A 14,531-nucleotide genomic window follows, 5' to 3' on the forward strand; every position below is an offset into this window, starting at 1 on the left:
GGGTATTAAAAATATAATACATTACATTTGTATATTGTACTGGAAGAAAATGTACAAAGATGCACAAAAAATGTTGTGCAAAACTGTACAAGTGGTCCAAATTTCATTGCTGTACTTTAAAAAGAAGAAAGTAGGTCAGTAGGTCAAAATCAAGGTCAATGAAAGTCAGTTTCTTGATGTGTGTTCAAAACTGTACAAGTGGTCCAAATTTTATGGCAACATCTTAAAAAAGAAGAATGTAGGTCAGTAGGTCAAGGAACCATGTAATCACTAAGGGTCATCAACTAGTTATATCAACTGTAACAGCATATGAAATATGTTAGAAAATTATTATTATTATTTTTATTATTATTTACCAGATTTTTATAGCACTCTTTTCATCTATAAAAAAAACGTTCAAAAGCGCTGTACAAACTACATATCACAGAATGATATGGACATACAATACAACACAAAAAAATATATCAACAATAAAAGGTATTTAGACTGAATCAGGTTTTACTCTACATTTTAATTGTCCTAGATATTTAAAGAACAATTAACAATAGGAAATAATTTCCATTGCAAAGCTTGTTTTTACAGTGCAAAGTGAGTTTCAATAGATCGTTTGAAAGCATCCAAGCTTTTAGCGTCTCTAATGGTAGCCGGAAGAGCATTCCATAACTTCAGTGCAGCTGATGAAAAACTACGATCACCATACCTAACAGTTTTGCTTTTTGGAACAACTAGTTGTTTTGAGTTGTTCTTGGATCTCAAATTTCTTGCTGGCTGATAGAGTTCCAGCAAGTCTTTAACAAATTCGGTGATTGGTCATGCAATGCTTTGTATGTGTGAACTAGAATCTTAAAGTCCCCTCTATGAATAACTGGTATCCAATGCAGTTCTTTTAATACTGACGTAATGTGATCATAACGCGATATTCTCGTTATAATTCGAGCTGCAGTGTTCTGAAGACTTTGAAGTCTATTCAGCAAGACCTTCGGAACACCATACAAGAGCGCATTGCAATAATAAAGGCGTGAAATGACGAGTGAATTTACTAGAGATTTTGTAGCATCTGTATTTAGATATTTCCTGATGTGGCCTATTTGATGTAGCTGTCCGTACCCTGATCTACAAACTGAGTTTATATGTTTTTCCATGCTCATTTTGGAGTCTAGAAAAGCACCAAGATTCCTTACACATTTAGATGGTTTAATGTTCTCTTCTCCAATTTTCACAGTAACAGATTCAATATGTTTTTCGTTTCTTTGAGAGGTAAATACAATGACTTCAATTTTATCGGCATTGATTTGCAACATGTTGCTGTTCATCCAAGATACGATTTCTACGAGACAGTTTTCAACACAGCATAAAGCATCCTTTTGAGAGACCGGATTTGTTGGTTTGAAAGATAAATAAAGCTGCCCATCGTCGGTGTAAAAATGATGATTTAGTCCATGTTTCTTGCATATTGTACCAACTGGTTTAGTGTACATTGTGAAAAATTTATTTACTGTGTAAAATTCAACAACTTGTAGACAAAAAAACAAGTGTTTTGGGGGATTATTTTTATTTGTTCCCGTATTTTTATACCGGAAGTTCTTTCCAATGCTGTTTGCGCCATATAACCTATACTGTGTTGGTGCGCCGTAAAACCCAAATAAATAAATAAACTAGAAAATGCTTTTGTAAAAAAGCGCATGTCTCCCCAAATGCAAAGTCCTATAGGCAAGAAGTCAATAGGGGTCAGGAGCGAAAGTCAAAGAGACACTGATGGTTGGCTGCAATAGGGATCATCTACTTGGCATGTCCAGTCATACCGCTAAATTTCAACACTCTTGGCCTAGTGTTCTCAAGTCACTGTTCAGGCTCCTGTGACCTTGACCTTTGATCAAGTGACTTCAAAATAAATAGGGGTCATCTACTCTGCATGTCCAATCATCCTATTAAGTTTCAACATTGTAGATCAAGTGGTTCTCAAGTTATTTCCAAAAAATGATTTTACATGAACAGGCCACTGTGACCTTGACCTTTAATAGACTGACCCCAAAATCAATAGGGGTCATCTACTCTGCATGTTCAATCATCCTATGAAGTTTCAACATTCTGGGTCAAGTGGTTCTCAAGTTATTTATCGGAACTGGTTATCAATGTTCAGGCCTCTGTGGCCTTGACCTTAAAGGAGTGACCCCAAAAACAATAGGGGTCATTTATTATGCATGAACAATCATCCTATGAAGTTTCAACATTCTGGGTCGAGAGGTTCTCAAGTTATTGATTGGAAATGGTTTTCCATGTTCAGGCCCCTGTGGCCTTGACCTTTAACAGAGTGACCCTAAAATCGTTAGGGGTCATCTACTCTGCATGACCAATCATCCTATGAAGTTTCATTATTCTGGGTCAAGTGGTTCTCAAGTTACTGACCGGAAATGGTTTTCAATGTTCAGGCCCCTGTGACCTTGACCTTTCACAGAGTGACCCCAAAATCGTTAGGGGTCATCTACTCTGCATGACCAATCACCCTATGAAGTTTCAATATTCTGGGTCAAGTGGTTCTCAAGTTACTGACCGGAAATGGTTTTCAATGTTCAGGCCCCTGTGACCTTGACCTTTAATGGAGTGACCTCAAAATCGATAGGGGTCATCTACTTTGCATGTACAATCATCCTATGAAGTTTCAACATTCTAGGTCGAGTGGTTCTCTAGTTATTGATCGGAAATGGTTTTCCATGTACAGGCCCCTGTGACCTTGACCTTTGATGGAGTGACCCCAAAATCCATAGGGGTCATCTACTTTTCATGACCTATCATCCTATGAAGTTTCAACAATCTGGGTCAAGTGGTTCTCTAGTTATTGATCGGAAATGGTTTTCAATGTTCAGGCCCCTGTGACCTTGACCTTTGACGGAGTGACCCCAAAATCAATAGGGGTCATCTACTCTTCTAGTTATTGATCGGAAATGGTTTTCAATGTTCAGGCCCCTGTGACCTTGACCTTTGACGGAGTGACCCCAAAAACAATAGGGGTCGTCTACTCCAGCAGCCCTACAACCCTATGAAGTTTGAAGGTTCTAGGTCAAATGGTTCTCCAGTTATTGCTTGGAAATGAAGTGTGACGTACGGACGGACGGAAGGACGGACGGACAGACGGACGGACGGACGGACAGGGCAAAAACAATATGTCTCCTGGGGGAGACATAATAAATCTTTTCAATGTACCTCTATTCACATTTGAAACAAATAAAGAGCCATAACTTCATGACAAATCATTCAAATGGAATGTGCTTCACACATGCACAACTACATTTGGTACCGATGATAATAACAAGGTTTGATAAAAGTCTGGCATACAATGACTGAGAAATAGTTCCGACTATTTTTTTCCATAAACATATTAAGAAAATTAAAAAACTATAAGAAAAAAATCATTGAAATGGAACATGCTTTGCACATGCACAACTTGGTACCAATGATAATTACAAGGTTTGATAAAAGTTTGGCAAATAAGGACTGAGAAACAGCGTGGACAAATTTTTTCCATATACATATAAAGAAAAATTAATAAAGGGACATAACTAAGTAAGAAATCATCCAAATGGAACCAGCTTCCCACATGGGCAACTAGGCTTGGTACTAATAATAATTACAAGGTTTGATGGAAATCTTATAAATAATTGCTGAGAAATAGCGCGGACAAATTTTTTCCATATACACATAATGTGATATGTCCCGGATTGTCCGGGATTGTCCCGGAAATTACATACTCATCCCGGTGTCCCGGTATAAAAATACGGGAACAAATAAAAATAATCCCCCAAAAAACTTGTTTTTTTGTCTACAAGTTGTTGAATTTTACACAATAAACAGTCCCCGGTGTCACATTGTTTATTCCTAATCAGTTTCATGCCCTCGAGCGGGACACATGTTGATTAAGTCCGCTTTGATCACGCGACAATCTTTTGATGACACTGATTAAGTTACATTCAGTTATTATGATGACCCTGATTAAGAACTGACAGGATTATGCAATCAATAACTGTTTTATGGTACTTAAATTAGGAACAATAGTCGTAAATCTCTTTGTTTTTAGCACGTTGGCGGTAAAGCTACATGTAGCCTTTATGGAAGAGATTATTGAAAACGGTCAATTAAACGATAATTATTTTAAAAGGTTGTGATAATTTAAGATCAAGATTGATTGTCACACATATTCTAAATTAAAATATTGAATGCCTTTGCCGAACGACCCATGGAAATTGACCCGACTCCAAATATTTTATATTGGCGATTTTATTTACAAGATATATTTTATTCCTTTAAGGTTTCAATTTAATTATTAGATAAATGTTTAAGCTTTAGAATGATACCAAATTAGCTGGAATCTAAATCACGATGACCAGGTTGATTCTTCGTATATAGTAAGTCTCCTAATTCTGTTCACCTCGGGAATGCAATAAATTCACGTGCCGAACTATAGATGTGTATTACCCGTACATGTATTTACCTCCCTTGGAAAGCTAGATGACATTTGAAGCAAATTAAAACATTGTAAAAAACTACATGTAATAATTATTACGATATTTTTGCATGAAACAGACTAATACCAATGTCACGATGTATGTCCCGGACAAAAGGTAAAAATCCCGGAAATTTTAACTCAGAATCCCGGAAACGTTCTGAAAAATTATGGCATGTATGCATATACAGGGTGTCCCAGAATATATGTCCACTTAACAAATGTAAATAACTTTGTCAAAAAATGCTTCATTACTAACAACTTTGGTCTCAAATGAAAAGTAATGGATGTAAGTTTTTCCTCATTACAAGAACGGCATCGTGCGACGTCACGGTAATGTCTTATGACGTCATTCATATTCAGGCTTCCAAGATGGCTGACAGTACTACTATGAAAATGGCAAATTTCCATCTATTGTGCGAAGAAAGTTGATTAAAATGCATCCTTCAATAAAGGCACCTTCCAATAAACAAATCATCCGAGTAGTTAAAAAATTTGAGAAGCATGGAACAGTTTTAGATCGCAGGAAAGATAATGCCGGGAGACCGAGAAGTGCCCGTTCCGAAGAACTGATTCAAGCAGTGTCTGAAGTTGTAGGAGAAACTCCCAGAACATCTGTAAGAAAGGTACTGAGTGACATTACAAATAGATCTACGAGTAAATCTACAGTGCATAGAATTTTGAAATATGACTTGAAGCTAACAGCTTATAAAATTTCAATGATGCAGCACTTAAAAGATGATGACAGCAAGGATTGCATTTGCAGAGTGGATGCAGTCACATGAAGAATTAACACACAGTATTTGGTTTAGTGACGAATCACATTTTCATCTTGATGGCTATGTCAATAAGCAAAACATCAGATTCTGGGGATCTACCAAACCTGACTTTCATGACGAGAAGCCGCTGCATAGTCAGAAAGTTACCGTCTGGGCTGCCATGAGTGCATCCGGGATAATTGGGCCATTCTTTTACGAGGAGAATGGCGAGTGCTGTACCGTGACTGCTAAATGATACTTGAAAATTCTGCAGAATAAGTTCATTCCAGAACTGGTAAGAAAGGGAACAGTGATTGAAAGATGTTAGTTTCAACAAGACGGGGCGAACCCCCACACTGCAAATGATGTTTTAAAGTGGTTAGAGCAAACATTTGGTACCCGCTTGATTTCTTTGAAAACCGAGAAAGTTTGGCACCCGTATTCACCAGATCTCAGCCCCCTGGACTTTCATCTATGGGGATACTTGAAGGACAATGTTTATTACCCCAAACCAACATCCATTAGAGAGTTAAAAGCGGCTATTCGTAGAGAGATGAGAAAAATTTCAAGAGACACATGTGCCAACGTCATACGTAACTTTAGAGAGCTAGTCAGGCAAATAATGGCGGTCACTTAGAACATATACAATAGAAACTGTAAGTAAATAATCAAGGTAATTGTTTGATGTGCAAAAATTTGTGTATGTACCCTTTCAAATGAGATATAATTTGCTTATGTGTGACTCTTCTGTGAAAAGTTATTAGCATTTGTTAAGTGGACATAATTATATTCTGGGACACCCTGTACATGTAAAGAAGAAATTAATAAAAAGCCATAACTAAGTGAACAACAGGGTCATTGACCCTAAAGCGCTCACCTGTACAAGGCTTCAAATGCATTTGTATAATGTAATTGTACAAGTACAGAGTTAGGTTTCTTCTATGTTAACCTATATTATATACATGTCACACAAGTTTTAAAGTTTCCACTATATACATATAGGGAAAAGTAACCACGCTCTCTGGCAGCCATGTTTTTTGACAAATCAAAATAATCAGAAGGACCATTTGTGTAAAATTATTTTAAAATCAAGGCAGCAGTTTCACAAAAGAAGATTTTTTAAATTTCCACCATATACATAGAGGGAAAAGTGACCACGCCTCCTGGCAGCCATGTTTTTTGACAAATCGAAATGATTTGAACAATCTTGGTAGAGGGTATCACAAGGACCATTTGTGATAAATTATTTTAAAATCAGGGAAGCAGTTTCACACAAGAAGAATTTTTAAATTTCCACCATATACATATTGGGAAAAGTGACCACGTCCCCTGGTGGCCATGTTTTTTGACTAATCGAAATAATTTGAACAATCTTGGTAGAAGGTCACACAAGATCCATTTGTGGTAAATTATTTTAAAATTGGGCCAGTTAGTTTCACACAAGAAGATTTTCAAAGTTTCCACTATATACATATAGGGAAAAGTGACCACGCCTCCTGGCGGCCATGTTTTTTGACGAATCGGTAAAATTTGAACAATCTTGGTAGAGGGTAACATTAAGACCATTTGTGTGAAATTACTTCAAAATCGGGCCAATGGTTTAGGAGATGTCGTTTGAAGATTTTTGTATTTATAGCTCTGGTGGCCCCTATGTGCAACCAAGTGAAACCATTTGAACAACTTTGGTAGAGAACCATCCAAAGAATGTCCAGGCCAAGTTTCATCAAAATCCATTTAGTGGTTTTGGAGGAGATGAGAACAGACGCACGCACGACGGAAGACAGACACAGTGTGATCACAATAGCTTACCAAGAGTACTTTGTGCTCAGGTGACCTAAAAATCATCCAAATGGAACCCGCTTTGCACATGCATAACTAGGCTTTATACTGATAATAATTACAAGGTTTGCTGGAAATCGAGCAAATAATTGCTGAGAAATAGTCCAGACAAATTCCTTCTGCAGACGGACAAACTGACCAACAGATGTACGGACTGGAATCCAGTATAGACCCCAGATACTACCCCAGATACTAGTATCTGGAAGTATAACAAGCTTGCAGACAGATGGTCACATGATCTACCTACTAAGTAAACCTTGCAGATGGGTGATCATATACCCTACCTACTTAGTTTACCTTGCAGACAGGTGGTCACATGATCTTCCTACTAAGTCAACCTTGTGGACAGGTAGTCACATGCTTTGCCTTCTAAGATAAGCTTGCAGACTGGTTGTCACATGCTCTACCTTCCAAGATAAACTTGCAGACAGGTGGTCACATGGTTTTCCTACTAAGTCAACCTTGTGGACAGGTAGTCACATGCTCTGCCTTCTAAGATAAGCTTGCAGATAGGTGGTCACATGTTCTACCTACTAAGTTAAACCATGCAGACAGGTGTCACAAATGATCTAACTACTAAGTTAACCTTGTAGACAGGTGGTCACATGCTCTACCTACTAAGTTAACCTTGCAGACAGGTAGTCACATGCTCTACCCACTAAGTTCATCCTGCACACAGGTGGTCACATGCTCTACCTACTAAGTTCATCCTGCACACAGGTGGTCACATGCTCTACCTACTAAGTTCATCCTGCACACAGGTGGTCACATGCTCTACCTACTAAGTTAACCTTGTAGACAGGTAGTCACATGCTCTACCTACTAACTTCATCCTGCACACAGGTGGTCACATGCTCTACCTACTAAGTTCATCTAAGTTCATCCTGCACACAGGTGGTCACATGCTCTACCTACTAAGTTCATCCTGCACACAGGTGGTCACATGCTCTACTTACTAAGTTAACCTTGCAGACAGGTGGTCACATGCTGTACCTACTAAGTTTACCACAAGGACAGGTAGGTAGTCACATGCACTACCTACTAAGCCAGCTCTGTTGAGAGGTGGTCCATTGTTCTACCTACAAAGCTGACCCTGTGAACAGGTAATCACATGTTCTACATTATTGCATTTGCTTTTAGATGTATTTTCATTAATAACTAGCTAATTAAGAAATAACTTTGAAACAAACTTCAAGAAGAAAACAAAATTAATATGTTGTAAAAGAATGCAAACCTCCACAGGAGCGTCCATTACCCATAAGCTTCCAACCGTTTGGACAAGAACACATGTATGAACCTGGTGTATTGACACAATTGCCCGCACACACACCTGGTCCGTTGTACAAACGGCACTCATCAATGTCTAAAATATGCAAGAACTCATGATATATCCATTACCCAGAAGATTAAGAAATTTTGAGACTTTTACATCCAGGATTATAAGTTATCATGTTATCTTTTTGTCTTGGTATCACTATATGTTATCTGACATTCTTGTAAATAATCAGGATATTTATATAAATAGCAATGTTAACTGTTCATCCAAGACCGTAAGTAATTGTATTATATTTATATGTAGTATTTAAAGAAAACATGTAACCTTTACATAACAAGTTAATGAAGTATTGCCATGTAATACAAAGTCCCCTACACTGGAAGACACCTAATTTTCTCTACTGTAGTATAACATAATGATTTGATATTTGTCAATTATGTATAAACAATATTGTACTATATATACAATATGTTATAACACAACATTTGGGTTAAATTTGCATATACAAAAATCTACTGTTGATTGTTTCATATATCTGTATAAATATAAATAAGAGCTGTCGGAGGACAGCAACGCTCAACTATTCAACAGCCTTGTCAATTGAATGAATACAAAGTCAAAAAAGGGGCATAATTTTGTACAAATGCAAAACAGGGTTACAGAAGCTGCACAGTGCTTATCAGCTCATGACAGTGGACAAGTGTGTGAAGTTTCAATCCATTCCCATTAGTGGGTACTGAGATACCACCTTACATATAAAAACTTAACCAAAAACAGCTAAGTTGAAAAAGGGGCATAATTTTGTAAAAATGCAAAGTAGAGTTATTGAACCTATGTACTGCATGTCATATCATGACAGTGAACAAGTGTGTGAAGTTTCAATCCATTCCCATTAGTGGATACTGAGATACCTGCTTACATACAAAAACTTAACCAAAAATTTCTAAGTTGAAAAAGGGGCATAATGTTGTAAAAAAGCATTACAGAGTTATGTAATCTGTGCAATGTAAGTCAGTTTATCACAGTGAATAAGTGTGTGAAGTTTCAATCCATTCCTACAAGCGGTTACTGAGATACCAGCTTACATACAAAAACTTAACCAAATCGGGACACGGACGCGGACCCCGACGCACAGCGAGTCCAATAGCTCTACTATTCTTTGAACAGTTGAGCTAAAAAGTATCATATTTAATTTCAATTTTGAAATTGGTGGGAAAATATAAGAAGAAGAGGGCCATGATGGCCCTGTACTGCTCACCTGACTTTAGTTGCTTGCTTAAACCATGTGCTCTCCACCATCCCTGGGTGGGGCCAGTTTTAACCCCAGGAGGATAATTTGAACTATCTTGGAAAAGGACTATTACACGATGCTACATACCAACTAGAAGATGCTTATGTAGAATAGAGCATGTCTCCCCAAATGCATAGTAGTAATAGGCAAGAAGTCAATAGTCAAAGTCAAAGAGACACTGATGGTTGGCTGCAATAGAGATCATCTACTTGGCATGTCCAATCATCCCAGGAAGTTTCAACATTCTGGGCTTACTGGTTCTTAAGTAATGGATTGGAAACAATTTTCAATGTTCTGGCCCCTGTGACTTTGACCTTTGATTGAGTGACCCTAATATAATTAGGGGTCTTCTACTCTGCATGTCAAATCATCCTCTGAAATTTCAACATTCTGGGTAAAGTGGGTCTCAAGTTATCGATGGGAAAGAGTTTTCCATGTTCAGGCCCCTGTGACCTTGACCTTTGCTCAAGTGAACCCAAATATGATAAGAGTCATCTACTCTGTAAGTCCTATCATCCTATAAAGTTTGAAGGTTCTGAGTCAAATGGTTCTCAAGATATTGACTGGAAACCATTTTCCATGTTCTGGTCCCTGTGACCTTGACCTATGATCAAGTGACAGAGGTCATCTACTCTACATGTCCAATTATCCTATGAAGTTTCAACATTTTGGGTCAAGTGGTTCTCAATATATTGATCAGAAACTGTTTTCCATGTTCAGGCCCCTGTGACCTTGACCTTTGATCTAGTATGCCTAAAAAGGAAGTGTGATGGACAGATGACCTCTGTGACCTTGACCTTTGACAGAATGACCCCAAAAACATTAGGGGTCATCTACTAAGTCCCATCACCCTATGAAGTTTGAAGATTCTAGGTCAAATTGTTCTCAAGTTACTGACTGGAAATGGATTTCCATATTCTGGTCCCTGTGGCCTTGACCTTTAATGGAGTGACCTAAAAATCAATAGAGGTCATCTGCTCTGTATGTCCAATCATCCTATGAAGTTTCAATAATCTGAGTCAAGTGGTTCTTAAGTTATTAATCAACAATGGTTGTCCATGTTATTGACCTTTAACAGCAACAGGGGTCATCTACTCTGTGTATCCAATCATCCTAAGAAGTTTCAACATTCTGGGTCAAGTGGTTCTCAAGTTATTGATCGGAAATGGCTTTCCATGTTCAGGCTCTGTGACCTTCACCTTTGATGGAGTGACCCCAAACATAAATATCAAAGCCCTAGGCCATGTCATTTTATGCAAAGAGATTTTCAAAGTTATCCCTATACAAGTCTATATAAACCATGTGACCCCTAGGGCGGGGCCATATTTAACCCTGGGGGAAAATTTAAGAAATCTGGGTAGAGGACCATCATATACAAAATATCAAAGCCCTTGGCCATGTGGTTTTGTACAAGATGTCATCCAAATTTCAAGGCTGTATCTTAAAAAACAAGAAAGTAGGTCAGTAGGTCACATTCATGGTCACTAAAAGTCAGTTTTAAGATCAGTGTGCAAAACTATACATGTCATCCAAATTTCAAGGCTGTCTCTTAAAAAACAAGAAAGTAGGTCAGTAGGTCAAGGTTACAGTCAAGTGACCCCTAATTACTTGGGGTCATAAGGTAATTATAATCAAACAGTCTAGGAAATATGATCAGATGATTTTTGAAGTATTTTTTCCTATATAACTCATATAAAAACTGTGACCCTCGGGGCGGGGCCTCTTTTCACCCCAGGGGCATAATTTGAATAATCTTGTTATAGAGCCACTAGGCAATGCTACATACTGAATATCAAAAGCCTAGGCCTTGAACTTTCAGTCAAGAAGATTTTTAAAAGTTTTTTCCTATGTAAGTCTATGTAAAACTTGGGACCCTCAGGGCAAGGCTTCTTTTTACCCCCAGAGGCATAATTTGAACAATCGTGGTAAAGGACCACTAGGCAATGCAACATACCAAAAATCAAATGCCTAGGCCTTGCAATTTCAGACAAGAACATTTTTAAACAAGAGCTGTCTCCGTAGGATAAAACATGCCCCCGATGGCACTTTGAATGAATAGTTATGGCCGATGTTAGAGTTAAGGACCTTTGACCTACGGACCTGGGTCTTGCGCGCGACACATCCTCTTACTGTGTCACACATTCATGCATAGTTATTTTAAAATCCATGCATGAATGACAAAGATATGGACCGGACATGCCCATCAATGCACTATCATGAAAAATGATCTGGAACGTCTAAGTGTGACCTTGACCTTTGAGCTACGGACCTGGGTCTTGCGTGTGACACGTCGTCTTATTGTGGTACACATTCATGCCAAGTTATTTGAAAATCCATCCATCGATGACAAAGATATGGACCAGACACGCCCATCAATGCACTATCCTTTAACGTCTAAGTGTGACCTTGACCTTTGAGCTACGGACCTGGGTCTTGCGCACTGCACGTCATCTTACTGTGGCACACATTCATGCCAAGTTATTTGAAAATCCATCCATCGATGACAAAGATATGGACCGGACACGCCCATCAATGCACTATCCTTTAACGTCTAAGTGTGACCTTGACCTTTGAGCTACGGACCTGGGTCTTGCGCACTGCACGTCGTCTTACTGTGGTACACATTCATGCCAAGTTATTTGAAAATCCATCCATCGATGACAAAGATATGGACCGGACACGCCCATCAATGCACTATCCTTTAACGTCTAAGTGTGACCTTGACCTTTGAGCTACGGACCTGGGTCTTGCGCACTGCACGTCGTCTTACTGTGGTACACATTCATGCCAAGTTATTTGAAAATCTATCCATCGATGACAAAGATATGGACCGGACACGAAAATTGCGGACAGACCGACAGACTGACAGACAGACTGACAGACCGACAGACTGACAGACCGACAGACAGACAGACGGTTCAAAAACTATATGCCTCCCTTTGGGGGCATAAAAATATTCCTATATATGTCTATGTAAAACTTGGGACCCCCGGGACGGGGCCTCTTTTCACCCCAGGGACATAATTTGAAAGATCTTGGTAGAGAACCACAAGGCAATACTACAAAGCAAACATCAAAGGCCAAGGTCTTGTGGTTTCAGACAAGAAGATTTTTTATTTTTCTATTTAAGTCTATGTAAAACTTGAGACCACCGGGACATGGCCTCTTTTCACCCCAGGGGCATAATTTGAACAATTTTGATAGGGAACCAAAAGGCAATAGCTACATACAAAATATCAAAGGGCTAGATCTTTTGGTTTCAGATAAGAAGATTTTTTCCTATATAAGTCTATGTAAAACTTGGGACCCCCAGGAAGGGATCTCTTTTCACCCTAGGGGCATAATTTGAACAGTCTTTATAGAGGACCATTAGATGATGTCACAAGCAGAATATTGAGGCTCTATGCCTTGTGGTTTTGGACAAGAAGATTTTCAAAGTTTTCCCTAAATAAGTCTATGTAAACCATGTGACCCCCAGGGCGGGGCCATATTTGACCCTAGGGAAATAATTTGAATAATCTTGGTAATAAACGCCCTATGACCTATGGTTTTGGACAAAAAGATTTTTTAAGTTTTTCCTTTTGGTTGCCATGGCAACCAGAGTTCTATATGGAATTCAATTCTTTGACCAATTTTTAAAGAAGACCATCCAAGGAACATCCCTGTGAAGTTTCATCAAAATTTGCCTTGTGGTTTAGGAGGAGATGTTGTTTAAAGGAAAGTGTGGACGGACGACGGACACCAGACACCGGATGGCGAGCAATCACAATAGCTCATCCTGAGCCTGTGGCTCAGGTGAGCGAAAAAAATTTCAAAAAAAAGATTAAATTAAAAGACTTTTAATGGTAATTCTATTTTTAGCTCTAGCAGCCCCTAAAAGGTGCCAAGTGCCCCCATTTGAACAATTTTTGAGGACCATTATAATTATGCTACATACTAATGTTAATGAAGATCAATCAATCCATCCACCCTGTACTAATAGCTCACCCTGAACCTTTGGTTCAGGTGAGCTAAAAAGTGAAGCCTAACTTGTTTTTCATTAATCAGTATTGTATCATTATGTATATAACTTTTTAAAATAGAAAGCCACATGGACAGATGGACTGACAAGTGGAAAGCAACGTGGACAGATGGACTGACCTGCAGAAAGCCACAGGAACAGATGGACTGACCTGCAGAAAGCCACAGGGACAGATGGACTGACTAGCAGAAAGCCTAAGGACAGACTGACTGACCAGCAGAAAGACACATTGACAGATGGACTGACCAGCAGAAAGCCAGAGACAGATGGACTGACTAGATTACATGGATGCCACTTAGTTGAGAAAATGAAATTCCCTGACTTTTCCCTCACTTTTCACTGACAAAACCGTACACTGACCAATAATGCCATATTTTTTTGGCCTCCTCCTCCCCTACAGTCGTCCAATCCACCCTTTTATATTTATGCTCTGGAGGCAAGGGTTGCAAAGCATTTCAGTGTTTAAAATTCCAAAGTTAACATGAAAACGAAATTGATTCAAATACATTTAAATTATGTTTATACACAATTAGACCAAAACGTGTTTGGAAATGCTTATAAATACTGCTTGAAGACTGCCATAGCCACTGAACATTTTACACATCAACCCAGAATTTCATTTTTCCCCGACTTTCCCTGACTTTTATAAAATTTCATTTTTCACTGACCATTATCAAGATTTCTTTGACAATTCACTGACCTTGAAAAACATTTATTTTTCCCTGACTTTTCAAGGTAAATGGCAACCCTGTAGAAGAAAGCCACAAGGACAGACTCACTGACTAGAAGAAAGCCACAATGACAGATTGACTAACCTGCAGAAAGCCACAGGAGCTGATAAAGCCGCA

General features: G+C 38.6%; 1 protein-coding gene across 3 annotated transcripts in view; it reads right to left on the reverse strand.

Moving 5' to 3' along the window:
- LOC123529305 (fibulin-1-like) overlaps positions 1–14,531 on the reverse strand; it is a 298,235-nt gene that overhangs the window by 22,859 nt on the left and 260,845 nt on the right. For all 3 annotated transcript variants that reach the window (XM_053521359.1, XM_053521357.1, XM_053521360.1), the window contains one exon: positions 8,330–8,458. In XM_053521359.1, the coding sequence (XP_053377334.1) occupies positions 8,330–8,458 (129 nt within the window). The remainder of the gene's footprint in view (positions 1–8,329; positions 8,459–14,531) is intronic.

The sequence above is a fragment of the Mercenaria mercenaria genome, chromosome 13 (genome assembly GCF_021730395.1).
Source record: "Mercenaria mercenaria strain notata chromosome 13, MADL_Memer_1, whole genome shotgun sequence".
Lineage (NCBI taxonomy): Eukaryota > Metazoa > Mollusca > Bivalvia > Venerida > Veneridae > Mercenaria > Mercenaria mercenaria.